Source organism: Mus caroli, unplaced genomic scaffold, assembly GCF_978045245.1.
Source record: "Mus caroli unplaced genomic scaffold, Mus_caroli_1 scaffold_5, whole genome shotgun sequence".
Taxonomy (NCBI): domain Eukaryota; kingdom Metazoa; phylum Chordata; class Mammalia; order Rodentia; family Muridae; genus Mus; species Mus caroli.
The window spans coordinates 85,392,587-85,404,730 of NW_028227260.1; the positions used below are offsets into that span (position 1 = coordinate 85,392,587).

Consider the following 12,144-nt stretch of genomic DNA (forward strand, 5'->3'; position numbering starts at 1 on the left):
CAGATAATACTATTAAATGTCTTTTGGAATAAGGGAAGATCCAAGTTTTGGGCAGACATAGCTCATTTAGAAATGAATAGATACAAAATAAATTTAAACCCTTTAAAAACCCCGTACACTGAAGGGTGAAATATATACTCTATAAATGTTGAAGGTAGTCATTGTTCTAGGTACAGAAATAAAATAATATTGTCTTTATACTCAATTATACCTAGTTTTCTCCTTAAAGTTATTATGTGTAAGCTCCTCTTTTATTTTAAAATGGTGAAAACATATGATTATATTCATTATATTCACCTTGTTATATCTACTTTTGTAGATATAAGAATAGCAACATTGAAACTGCATATGTTTCATCAAGTGGTATTGGGTGTAGGAAATTTTTACTGAGAAGAATTCTACTGAAACCACAATTACTGCAAATGTTAACATTTTCTGGGTAAAACATATAATCAGGTAGGTTGAGAAATACTAAGCAATAAGTTTGATGTTTTCCAGTAAATAAATGTACTATTTTCTAGTCCCCAAAGTATTTTAAAATTACTCTGCTTTCTTTATCATGAAGGAATGTGTAAAACAGATTAATTTCCTCTCTGAAAATTTGCACCATCATCAAAGAAATTGGGAAAAATACATTGAGATCAACTCATCATAGGTAATAGCAAAAGTTATTTTAGGGCATACTAATGGTTATTTTAGTGGTAAGGTACATATACTAAGGTGAATTGTAGAGGAATTTTAATCAGCAAATGCTCTGGAAATAGAAAACATCTAAAATCCTTCTAAGTCTATATTTTCTGGCTGGAATGCAAATGCACCCTGCATTACATTATGAAATGGATGGAATACAGATATGCCCTTAATACTTACCAGTAATTTCAAACAATGAAGTTAAAGTTAATTTGTAAAGAGATGCAACCATATTTAAAAGTGACACTTAATGACAGCCAGTCCTCTTAACTGCCAAGTCTTTACCATACCACAATTTATTCAAATATGTACTTACTACCATTTCATTACAATATCATTTCTTTTACTAGGATATTGCAGTGATTTTATTGGAGGTACTATTTATATCTTATTGACTAAAATGTACATGAAGGATTAACTAATATACATATAAAAGGTATCTTAAAATATTTGATCATACATGTGTATGTGTGTGGGGCACTGGGCATGGGGAAATAAAGGAGGGAACCCACATCCCCCAGAGCTCTGGGGCTCTAGGCAGGCAGACAAGAGACCCCATAGAACCACAGCAGGACGGGCCTTCCCACAGATTAGACAAGGCTCTTTAGGAGAAGGCCTATTTTATTGCTCCAGCATGGTAAGTCTAGATGAAAGAAGGCAGTCTATGGTTTTAGAGCTTTATTGTAGAAAGGCAGAGAGAGAGGGAGAGGGAGAGGGAGAGGGAGAGGGAGAGGGAGAGAGAGAGAGAGAGAGAGAGAGAGAGAGAGAGAGAGAGAGAGAGAGAGAGAGAGAGAGAGAGAGAGAGGAGTAAAGAGGCAGATTGTAGAAAGAGGCCATGTAGAGAGAGGGGAGAAGGGAGGGGGAAAGAGGGAGCAAGAAGGCTGGAGATAAAGCAAGAGAGGCAAGAGAAGCAAGAGAGAGAGAGAAAGAGAGAGAAAGAGAGAGAGAGAGAGAGAGAGAGAGAGAGAGAGAGAGAGAGAGAGAGAGAGAGAGAGAGAGAGAGAGAGAGAGAGAGAGAGAGAGAGAGAGAAGAGGGATCAAGGAGCCGCTTTTATAGTGGGCTGGTCTACCTTGTTGTTTCCAGGTAACTATGGGGAGGAGCATACCTGACTATTGCCAGGTAACTCTGGGGATGGAGTCTGGACAGCCTAGGTGAATGGAGGCCACAGAATTATGGAGCTGGGGCCTCATGTTAGAAGCCTATGTCTGGGAGCATGGCAAACACATCTTCTGTTCCTTGCATATTGATCTGTTGGGTCTTCGGGGTTTGAACCTACGTCGATCAGAAAACAGGCTGCCTTTCATGGTCCAACATATGTGTAACTATCTCAGCATATCTTTACATAGGAAAATGGACAATTGAAATCAAATGAAAAGATATAACTGTATTATGCTGGAGGTTTTAAATTGTAATTTCCAAGACAATTACCATTACATTCATAGTGTATGTATGTATGTATGTATGTATGCTGTGTTCCACAGTAGTACAGAAGAAAGAAGTCTGAGTTAGTTTTGAGACCTTGCATTATTCTGTCCCGGCTTAATATATAGGACATAATTTGTACTTAAGCTACACGACAGAATATAGTGATATATTAAAGAATCACACACACATGGATATATATATATATATATATGTGTGTGTGTGTGTGTGTGTGTATATATATATATATATATATATATATATATACATACATATATATAGGATTTTTCATGTAATATATATAGACTTTTTCTTAATAATGCATCATCCATTAAAGACTTTCATGAAATAAGAATGTACAGAATAAAAATTATAGCCATAACTGTAATGACAGTGAATAGTGACTTCAATGGCATTTAACAGATGTTCTATTTTCTAAGTAACAGCTGTTTGATGCATTCATTGTACCAAGTTAATGATCTGCTAGTGATATTTCACTTCACAGATAAATTACTATTCTCTCTTTTAAAAAGAAGAGTAATTTTTCATGAGAATGATCATGTAACAGACTTTAGAAATAAAAAATAGTTCTCACACTTTTAGAGCAAAGACAGTGATGAGATGTGCCAATTATTCCTAGAAACTATGAGTAGAAATTAAATTTATTTAAAAATTTTAAAAGTTTGTTTAAAAAATACAAAATATATTTAACATATTTGGATGTATATTCCATAATTCTGCTCAAAACTCATCGATATTACATGACTAATATTTTCCAACAGTCTTCAGTGTAAGGACCATAATTAACCTATACGCCTCACTTCCCCAGGAATCAGGTAACTTTCTGGAATGATGAGATTTATAGTTCTTGGAAAATAACAAACCCTCAAGGAAAAATACAGTGATTCTAGCTACAGTTGGGCAGACAAATCGAAAAACATCGAAATTGAGTCCATTTATTTGTATATTTTTCAATTTTCCCAGGTAAGAAACATGTAAGAAAACATTGGCAAATGGAAAGGCATTTTTATTGGATATTCTCTTTATTTACATTTCAAATGTTTTCCCATTTCCAGGTCTCCCCTTCATAAATACCCTATCCCAACCCCACTCCCCTTGTCCCCCTGTCTCATAAGTACCCACTCACCCACTCCAGCCTTCCTGCACGCAAATTCCATTACAATGGGGCATTGAGATTTCACAGGACCAAGCACCTCTCCTTTCACTGATGCCCAACTAGGCCATCCTCTGCTACATATGCATTTGGAGCCATGGTTCCATCCATGTGTACTCCTTGGTTGGTGGTATAGTCCCTAGGAATTCTGGGGGTTCTGGTTAGTTGATATTTTGTTTCTTTCTATGGGGTTGCAAATCCTTTCAGCTCTTTCAGGCCTTTCTCGAACTCCTCCACTGGGGACCCCATGGTTGGTTCAATGGTTGGCTGCAAATATTCACTTCTGTATTTGTCAGGCACTGGCAGAGCCTCTCAGGAAACAGCTATATCAAGCTTCTGTCAGCAAGCACTTGTTGGCATTGACAACAGTGTCTGGGTTGGGTGACTACATATAGGATTGATCTCCAGGTAGGGCAGTCTTCATATAGCCTTTTCTTCAGTCTCTGCTCCAAAATTTGTCTCCATATTTCCTCCTGTATTTTGTTCTACCTTCTAAAGACTGAAGAATCCACACTTTGGTCTTCCTTCTTGAACTTCATGTGGTCTGTTAATTGTACCTTGGGTTTTCAGAGCTTTTTGGCTAATATTCACTTATCAGTGAGTACATAACATTTGTGTTCTTTTGTGATTGGTTTATATCACTCAGGAGGATATTTACCAGTTCCAACCATTTGTCTAAGAATTTCATGAAGTCATTGTTGTTAATAGGTGACTAGTACTCCATTATGTAAATTTCCCCATTTTCTATATCCATTCCTGTGTTGAAGGGCATCTGGGTTCTTTCCAGCTTCTGGATATTATAAATAAGGCTGCTATGAACATGTTGGAGCATGTTTCCTTGTTATATGTTGGAACATCTTTTGGGTATATGCCCAGGAGTGGTATATCTGGGTACTCAGACTGATTTCCAGAGTGGGTGTATCAGTTTACAATCCCAACAACAATGAAGTCTTCCTCTTTCTCCACATCCTCACCAGCATCTGCTGTCACCTGAGTTTTAGATCTTAGCCATTCTGAGTGGTGTGCGGTGGAATCTCAGGGTTGTTTTGATTTGCACTTCCCTCATGACTAAGGATGTTGAATATCTATTTAGGTGCTTCTCCGTCATTCAATATTCCTCAGTTGAGAATTCTTTGTTTAGCTCTGTACCTCATTTTTAATAGGGTTATTTCATTCTCTGTAGTCTTGTGCCCTTCCCCCTGCTTTGAGCAGGCTGGATCAGTCCTTGTTTCTGCCACAGTTGGTTAGCCCACCTAGGGTGGAGTCTTCAGACCTATGTAAAGTCTATTGTCTGCCACATTTGTAGCTTCCTGCAGGAAGCCACCAACTGCTGAACAGCCTGATCTTGCTTTCCTGATTAGATTCTGACAAAACAAGAAGAGCCTGGCAAAGTGAGTGATGGGCCTCCCACCCTTTACATTCAAGACCCTAAAATTAAATATTGAGACTTGATCAGAGAACCTGGTCTTGGCTCATTATTTCTCTTGCTGTTCTTCCCATTCATCCCCAGCTTTCCTTTCAATAACCCAGTAACCCATGACTGCTGGTGGCTACAGAGTCTAACTTCTGAAGTTCTCTCTATATATTGGATATTAGCCCTCTATCAGATGTAGGATAAGTAAAGATCTTTCCCCAATCTGTTGGTTGCTGTTTTGACCTATTGACAGTTGTCCTTTGCCTTACAGAATCTTTGTAATTTTATGAGGTCCCATTTCTCAATCTTAGAGAATAAGCCATTGGTGTTCTGTTCAGGAAAATTTTTCCCTGTGCACATGTGTTTGAGGCTCTTCCTCACTTTCTCTTCTATTAGTCTCAGTGTATCAGGTTTTATGTGGAGGTTCTTGATCCACTTGCACTTGAGCTTTGTGCAAGGAGATAAGAATGGATTGATTTTCATTCTTCTATATGCTGACAACCAGTTGAACCAACACCATTTGTTGAAAATATCTTTTATCCATTGGATGATTTTAGCTCCGTTGTCAAAGATCAAGTGACTATAGGTGTGTGGGTTCATTTCTTGATCTTCAGTTCTATACCATTGATCTTCCTGTCTGTATCTGTACCAATACCACACACTTTTTATTGCTATTGTTCTATAATACAGCTTGACGTCAGGAATGGTGATTCCCCCAGAAGTTCTTTTATTGTTGAGAATAGTTTTTGCTATCCTAGGATTTTTGGGTTTTATTAGATATTTTCTTCATTTACATTTCAAATGCTATCCCAAAATTCCCCTATACTCTCCCCCTCCTGCCCTGCTCCCCAGCCCACCAACTCCTGCTTCTTGGTCCTGGCATTCCCCTGTACTGGGGCAAATAATCTTTGCAAGACCAAGGGCCTCTCCTCCCATTGATGGCCTACTAGGCCATCCAGAATTTTTGTTATTCCAGAAGAATTTGCAAATTATGCTTTCTAACTCTGTGAATAATTGAGTTGAAATTTTGATAGGGATTGCATGGAATCTGTAGATTGCTTTCAGCAAGATGGCCATTTTTACTATATTAATACTGTCAATCCATGAGCATGGGAGATCTTTTCATCTTCTGAGGTCTTCTTAGATTTCTTTCTTCAGAGACTTGAAGTTATTGTTATAAAGATCTTTCACTTGTTTGGTTAGAGTCACACCAAGTTATTTTATATTTTTTATGACTATTGTGAAGGTTGTCATTTCCCTAATTTCTTTCTCAGCCTATATATCCTTGAATAGAGGAAGGGTATGGATTTGAGTTAATTTTATATCTAGCCACTTTGCTAAAGCTGTTTATCAGCTGAAAGAGTTCTCTGGTGGAATTTTTTGGGTCACTTAAGTATACTATCATATCATCTGCAAATTTTGACTTCCTTCTTTCAATTTGCATCCCTCTGAGCTTTTGTTGTTTAACCCCTGATATTTTGGATATGTTTTCTCTGTTGTCTTACTCTTTTTGGCCTATTTTGCCCTTCTTTTTGTCTTCTATCTTGCTGTAATCTCTTTCTCCCTCAAACTTTCTCTTCCTCTCCCTCTGCCTTCTCTCCCCTCCCCTTTGTCCCCTCCCCTCTCGTGATTTGTCTGCAGCCTGTGTCCTGTCTACTACTTTCTGTCTCTGCTCTGTACTCTTCCAGATGCTCCTGACTGCTCTCTCTCTTATATAATGAAAAAAATCTTCCCTTCTATTTAACCACATCACAGAGCAGTCATACATATTGTTAGTGTCCATTGATACAGTCATTATTCACCTTGTATTTTTCTATTATTTAATATGCTGAATTGAGTTCAATTTTTTCCTTTAATTGATTTTGTGACACAACTCTATTTCTATAAAACAATGCAGATGTGCACTATATAGAAGAATATCAATTCAAAAGTAATATAGAACAAGAACATTTTAGGGAATCATGTTTAACTCTTGCATTTTAGATGACACTGTGAGTTCAGGGAGCTTATCTAAATGACTCGGTGTTCTTCAATAATGACACTGAAGTAAAATAAATGAAATGTGCTAATGGTTACATAAGAAAATTATTTTATGTTCAACTGATCAAATTTATTTTTAAGGAATTAAAAATTCTAGTTGAACACTGAGACAATTCTAATTTACCTGTATTCCCAGCATTACATGAGCTAAAGCATCAGGATCATGTGTTTGAAGCTAATGTTTATAGAAAGTCAGTGTTGACTCCAGAGGAGCGAATGGGAGATAAAAAGAAATAGAAGTAGCATATTACTACTATTAAATGGTTGTGATAGGTTATTTTTTTAAATTTTGGTTTATGTTTGCTTTTCATTTGGTTGTTGTTATTGTTTTTGTCGTTGTTGTTGTTATAAATAATAGGGAGACATGTTATTGTTTTTGTCGTTGTTGTTGTTATAAATAATAGGGAGACAAGAAGCGGAGACAAAGATGTCTGGGAGAGTAAGAATATGCCCAGAAAACTGGACCAGGTCATATGAGGTAAAGGGGAAGAGGACAGGGAAGAACTGGAAAATTGGTAAGCCAGGAGGCCAAGACACCACAAAGGGAAAACTGTCACAAAGACATGTAACAAAAATGGCGGGGTTATATAGAGAACAGAGGAGCTAGAAGCAAGTGGTATCCCCTTCTGCCAAGAAAGTATATTAACTGTGAGCAAACTAAGGAGATTAGATGAAGATTCAATCCATGGCCAAAGCTCCAGAATATTCAAACCTCCTATAATTTAGAGAACTTACTGAAAGACATTGTGGTGGAATTTTCGTGTGCGTAGCAGGGGAGTCATTAAGGATAATATAAATTTTTAAGAAAGAGAGGAAAAATCTTTATGGAGATTCTAGAAAAAGACTATATTTGGTATAACTCTAAAATTTCTCCTAAGTTGCTCATGAAATGCAATTAGCTGAATTTCATTTCACCTTTAGATCTAGTTCATTATGCAATATTATGGAAATTTCGATAGTCCATGGCTTCTCCTTTGTTAGAATTTATTTTATACCCCCCCAAATGCACGTGATGAAGTTCCAAATGCCAGTACCTCTGAATGTGACTCTATAATAATAGGATATTTGCAGAGGTAACTGTTATAATGACATAGTGATTATGAATCTCTGTGACTGATACCATAATAAGATTAATTTGGTATCCAGATATGTCCACAGATGACGCTAATGTGAAAAACAATATGCATATCTACTAGCCACAGGGAATTATTTCAGAAGAAAGTAACTATCCTGACTACTGATCTTGAAATTTCATTCTCTAGAACTATGGAAAATGAGTTTTTAAACTATTGCTTTGTACAGTCTCCTAAGGAAGTCTTGACAATTGATTGAACTAGATCATTTCAAAACAAGCAATAAAGATATGCCTGTGATGATAAGAGCTTACTGAAAATCAATTCTGGATAGTATTCATGAATACCTGAAAGGCAATTTGCACATTTTTTATATTTTATGAAGAAAAGAACAAAATATTTGAACTACTTTATGGCTACTTAAACTAGAAGCTTCTATGCACTGACAGATTTTTATAGGTTTGCAGGTTATGTAGATTTTATTTACTTTTTCCTTGTTTTTCAGATGAAAGGCCAGTAAGATACTACTTTTGCCAAGATAATGATCCCTTAAAAGATATTCTCTCTGTATTCATTTCAGTGCAAGGTCATTTTAGGAGGGTGCAACTTTGCTCATCTCAAGTTGATACTTTGTTACCAAGTCTGGTAAATAGATCAGGCAACATTAGTTCTGGCAAATGAAATAAGAGCAGAAATAATGCATGAAGCTCTTACCATACATAGCGAACTGATGTTCTCTACTCCATTATCTTCCTTTTTGTGGATGAGCAAGTTTTATACCAAGAGGAGAAACATACCAATGATCTTGCAAAGAAACGACCCAAGCCTCTGGATGTTTTCTTATACCAAAATTATTTCCTAAACCAAAACTAGTGAGAGTACATGAGATAAAAATCTCATATTTACTTTCTCTGAAATATTTCATCTGGGACAATTTTATGGTAGCATAGCTTGAACCTAAGCATATAATTATTGTTTTAATTTTAAAAACATAAAGACATTATATGATAGAGTAGTAAGAGGAAAATAAAACCAATTCAATTTTTACTTTATACCATACGTTTTTCCTTATCATAATAATCTCAAATAATATATGATCTTGAAATAAGAGTTGTAATGCTAAATAACTGTTCTAAGTGGCTTGAAAGGGAATATAATCTACCATTACTTATTTTTTAAAAATTACCACTATACATCCTCTACATTTATGAAGGAAAAATGTTTTTGAGAATGACATCCTGTCATCATAAATGTTTACATAATGCATTCTATATTTTGAAATTTTGGAGTATAATGATGCTATCATCACTGGAATAAAAATCAGTGCAAATATCTTAGGATAGCTAATTAACACATTCAAATACTCGAAATCTTTTAAAATGATAGTATGCTTTAAAAGGGTCCAGTGCCTTGGCAAAGTCTAAGATGAAAATGTGCTATTGATACGAATTACATAAGTTGTTTCTTTTTTTTAAATTAGGACAAATTCAAATAATCTAGTAATGAATTACCTAGGAAAAATTAAACTATGAGTGTTTCACGTTAAATTTTAGGCAGTGATAAACATCTCTCTGTCTGTCAGAGAAATGAGAAGAGTTTTCGAGGAAGAATGAATGTAGGGCAGATGCCCTTGGTGAGAGAATGACAGAACCTTCACAGGTCCTTTAGATTATTCATAATTATACCCAGGTCTATATCCTGAACTATTCACAGTCACCGTAACTTGCTGCATCTCTTGTTGTATGTTCCATATAAGCATTCTATTTGAGGTACATAGAACTTTATCTCTGTGAATGACATATTTAAATCTTTAAATTGATATGATCCATTTGGTTTATCTATATTGGTCAATAGATATTTTTATACTATTTTTATGTAATAAGTTATGTAATTTAGAGGATTCATTCATAAACCATTTATTCAATGTATGCTTTGGAGAGAGTTTTCATAAAGTTTACTATCTTAATTATCTGGTTTGAAATGTATAGTTAACTTTATTAATTCTTGAGAAAAGGAAAAATGAAGCAAGATAATAATGACAATTATATTACTTTTAGGCATTACTATTTGTTTATAAAATCGTTTACTATGAGTTTTCATACATCTTAAAATTAACTTTCAGTAATATGGAATATACCTTTCCCCAGGCAACTTCAGAATCCAAATTACTTGGCATTCCTTCAACTGCTGATCTCTTCGTCAACTCTGTATCTGTTGCTGCCAGCCATTCTGTTAAGACATTCATTTCCTTTCTCATCTTACGGGACAACTTCAAGCATTTCTCCAACTGTTGCTTTCTCTCTGTTACCTAAATATAATAATAATGTATTAAATTAGGCTTACTTTGTAAGTCAACTTCATATAGCCACTTTATTGGGATTTTTGTATTCTAATCACTGGAAAATAACCATATTCTTATGTATTGCATTCCATCTTATCATATAGTCAGGAAATTAATCGTGAGTTCAAAAGTTTTAAGCAACAGAAATGCTTAACCAAAATATAGTGACTTGTACCTGCTGCTGTGATAGCAGTAACAATATAAATTATGGGAATTTGTTTCTTGATAAAATAAAAACAATATTTGTGGCCAAAGTTTGAAACAAACAGGGTAACAGAAGCCAAACAGAAGATATGACCTATTTTTCATAGATGACCTATAATCATTTGACAAAGACATGGACAAACAGGCTTACTGTCTTCAAAATACAAATGAGTCCTTCTCTTGCTAGGCAGGTGATATAAGAAAAGGAGGAAGAGTATTTCTTTAGGGAGGCAAACATTTATCTAATGTAGAGAATTGTCAATTTCATCTTTACTACATGTTAAAATAACTTTTTCTTAGAACACGACTTTTGTAAACAGAATTTATAACAAAAAACACAAATTGGTTTTAAACACCAAAATTTCACTCAGAAATTTACTCATATCGGTAAAAGCCAGGATCTAAATGAAAATCAAATAAAAAGAAAAGAAAAGAAATGAAAAGACTTCATCAGAAGATTAACAAGTATATATGTGAAGCAGTATGAAATATAATAAAGGGAAAACTCAGCAGAAATCTCAGTCAGTATCATAATAATTTGAACTCCTTCCAATATATAAAGTGTTTGTGTTCAGTATAAGCTAACACCAGGGCCAAAATGGGGATTGGGTGGGTAGGGGAGTGGGGGTGGGTGGGTATGGGGGACTTTTGGGATATCATTGGAAATGTGAATGAGGAAAATACCTAATAAAAATTTAAAAAAAAAGAAAAAAAAGAAATGGCTGAATAAAAATGGTATATGTAAATATATGATAAAATTATATTCATACTACTCTTTTGCTAGCAAAACAAATTTATTTATTTATTTATTTAGCCAATTAGTTAGATTTTTGTTATTGTTTTATTTTGTTTTGTTTTTGAGACAGTGTTTCTTTATGCTGTCCTAATTATAACATTGTAGAACAGGATAGCCTGAAACTCAGAGACCTATTTACCTCTGCCTACCAAGTTCTAGGATTAAAGCCATGGGTTACCATAGCCAAGCCAAGATTTGGTTTTATTAATACAATATCTGAAAAATAGACTTACAATTAGTCTGAACTATTATGAAATTATATAAGAAAATATACAAAGAATATGAATGCATATTTATGCTTCAATCTTTAAAGATGTATGCATGACTATTGGCATGAAAGCTAAAAGTAAGTCTAAAGTACTTAACATGTTTAAATAAAAATGCTGATATAAATTTTAAAGATTCAACAAAATTTATGAGATTTGTATTATACACACACATATATAATGTTTATATCTTGGATACAAATTCAAATTTTTCAAGATTTATATATCCATGCATATACATGTTCATGTATATTATTGGTGCATAAGCATGAGAGTTTCTATGTGTTCTTATACACATATATATGCATGTGTGTGGAGAGCAGAAGACCACTTCAAGTGTTATCTTCAGAAATAGTGTCTACCTCCTCTTGGTGAACATGTCTATGGATAACAAATTAACCTAGCAATATTGACATTTAGCCCAGGATTATTATTCGCTCTTAATCCCAACCATGGGATTATATAAGTATGGGTCACAAAATCCAGTATTTTTATATGCATTCTGTTAATTCACCTAACTCAAATCCTCGTGCTTGTGAGACAAGTGCTTCTGTGATTGAGTTATTCCAACCCCTAATAGATTCACTATTTTATTCTTTTATCTATACATTATTTCCTGGGTGGGGTTGGTGGTGCTAGTCTTTCTCTCTGTCTCTGTCTGTGTCTGTCTGTCTGTCTTTCTGTTGTTCTTTCTCTGTGTGTGTCTGTGTTTGAACACTTGCA

General features: G+C 34.8%; 1 protein-coding gene across 3 annotated transcripts in view; it reads right to left on the bottom strand.

Annotated features, from left to right (window-relative positions):
• The window catches only part of Dmd (dystrophin), a 2,436,643-nt gene that overhangs the window by 1,369,276 nt on the left and 1,055,223 nt on the right, over positions 1–12,144 (bottom strand). For all 3 annotated transcript variants that reach the window (XM_085838134.1, XM_085838135.1, XM_029473188.1), the window contains exon 34: positions 9,952–10,122. In XM_085838134.1, coding sequence (XP_085694260.1) covers positions 9,952–10,122 — 171 coding nt within the window. The remainder of the gene's footprint in view (positions 1–9,951; positions 10,123–12,144) is intronic.